General features: G+C 18.8%; 1 protein-coding gene across 1 annotated transcript; it reads left to right on the forward strand.

Moving 5' to 3' along the window:
* Positions 1–582: 582 nt before the first annotated feature.
* Positions 583–1479, forward strand: LOC102682005. Its single transcript, XM_006622213.2, has 2 exons — positions 583–1136; positions 1263–1479. The coding sequence occupies exons 1-2, from the start codon at positions 742–744 to the stop codon at positions 1477–1479; spliced, it is 612 nt and encodes a 203-aa protein (XP_006622276.1). The 5' UTR covers positions 583–741.

Genomic DNA, 1479 nt, shown 5'->3' on the forward strand with positions numbered 1-1479 from the left:
AAATATATACATATATGTATATAAGTTTCATTACATTTATTATGTACATTATTAGTTTAATGCTTCGATATTTGCATTATATTTTTGAATATACAAAAAATAAATGCAAAAATGCTTAAAAATTTACAATATTAGAAAGTATATTTTATTCCTAAGAATTTTTAAAAGAATAATTATTAATCATATTATTTAATTATTTAATAATTTATATCATATACTTTAGTTTATTCCTTCAACCATTCTTTTATATTTTAAATATATATACAAAAATACTTAAAAGTTTATAAATATTAAAAATTATGATTTTTATTTATTTTTTAAAAATTTTCAAAGGAATAATTATTTTAATATAAGTTTTAAATAAATAATGATTTATTATATACGTGACTGCTATATAAAAGTAATATGTAAATATACTGTGTTAATATATTCATGAGACTTAAAGAGTCCGTAATAATTATTTTTTATAATTTTTAAAATAGATAAGTATGTACATAGTAACGAATTTTCTTTATTGTTTATGTTTTTTTCATTATCTAGATTGAAATTACTAATAACTTATTTATAAATAGCATTAGTATATGTGTATATAAGCATGCGTTAAATGCTGCTTTTATTATACGATCAAATGTTTATTATATGTCAACATAATGCATTAATAGTGTATATAATATTTTTAAATTTGTTTCAAACAAAAATAAAAAAAAATGAAACAATTTTATTTTGTTATTAGAGATAAAAATGGATGTTATTAAGAAAAAAAAAATTATACAAAAAATCGAAAAGAATACCAATGATAATAGTGAACCAGAAAGTAGCAATAATGAATTAAGATCAAATACAAAGTGGAATATTAAAGATAAAAAAATATTATTAGAAGCATTACAAAAATATGGATCTGAAAATATTGACGCTATATCAAAAATGTTACCAAATATATCTTTAGAAGATATTAAATCGACAATTTCTAAATATTCTGAAATAGCAAAAAATCTGTATGAAGATGAATTATTAAATAAATGGCTGAAATGTGGATTGTATCAACCTGAGGACAGTCTCATACCAGAAGCATTATTATTTATACAATTATTTGAAAATCATCCATCACCTTCTGAATTAGAAGGTTATGATATCAGGTATATACTTATATATATGTATATATATAATATAAATTAATACTGTATAATATAAACTTTTATAGTACAAATTAATATATATATAAAATATANATGTTTATTGATAATTATATGTTATTTTCATAGATCAATATATAATTTTCTTTATCGCTCATGTTTTGGACAATCATCATATTTTGATTTATCACCAAAAGATAGAGATTTGTTATGTTTTTTAATATCAAAAATAGAACAAAAGGTATGGCCAAAATGTAAGACAGATATTTGGGAATATGTTGGCAAAGTTTATAATAAAAGAAATATAAAGAAAGTATATCCAGGAAAAAAAGGACATTTATTATAA

The sequence above is a fragment of the Apis dorsata genome, unplaced genomic scaffold (assembly GCF_000469605.1).
Source record: "Apis dorsata unplaced genomic scaffold, Apis dorsata 1.3 scaffold_676, whole genome shotgun sequence".
Lineage (NCBI taxonomy): Eukaryota > Metazoa > Arthropoda > Insecta > Hymenoptera > Apidae > Apis > Apis dorsata.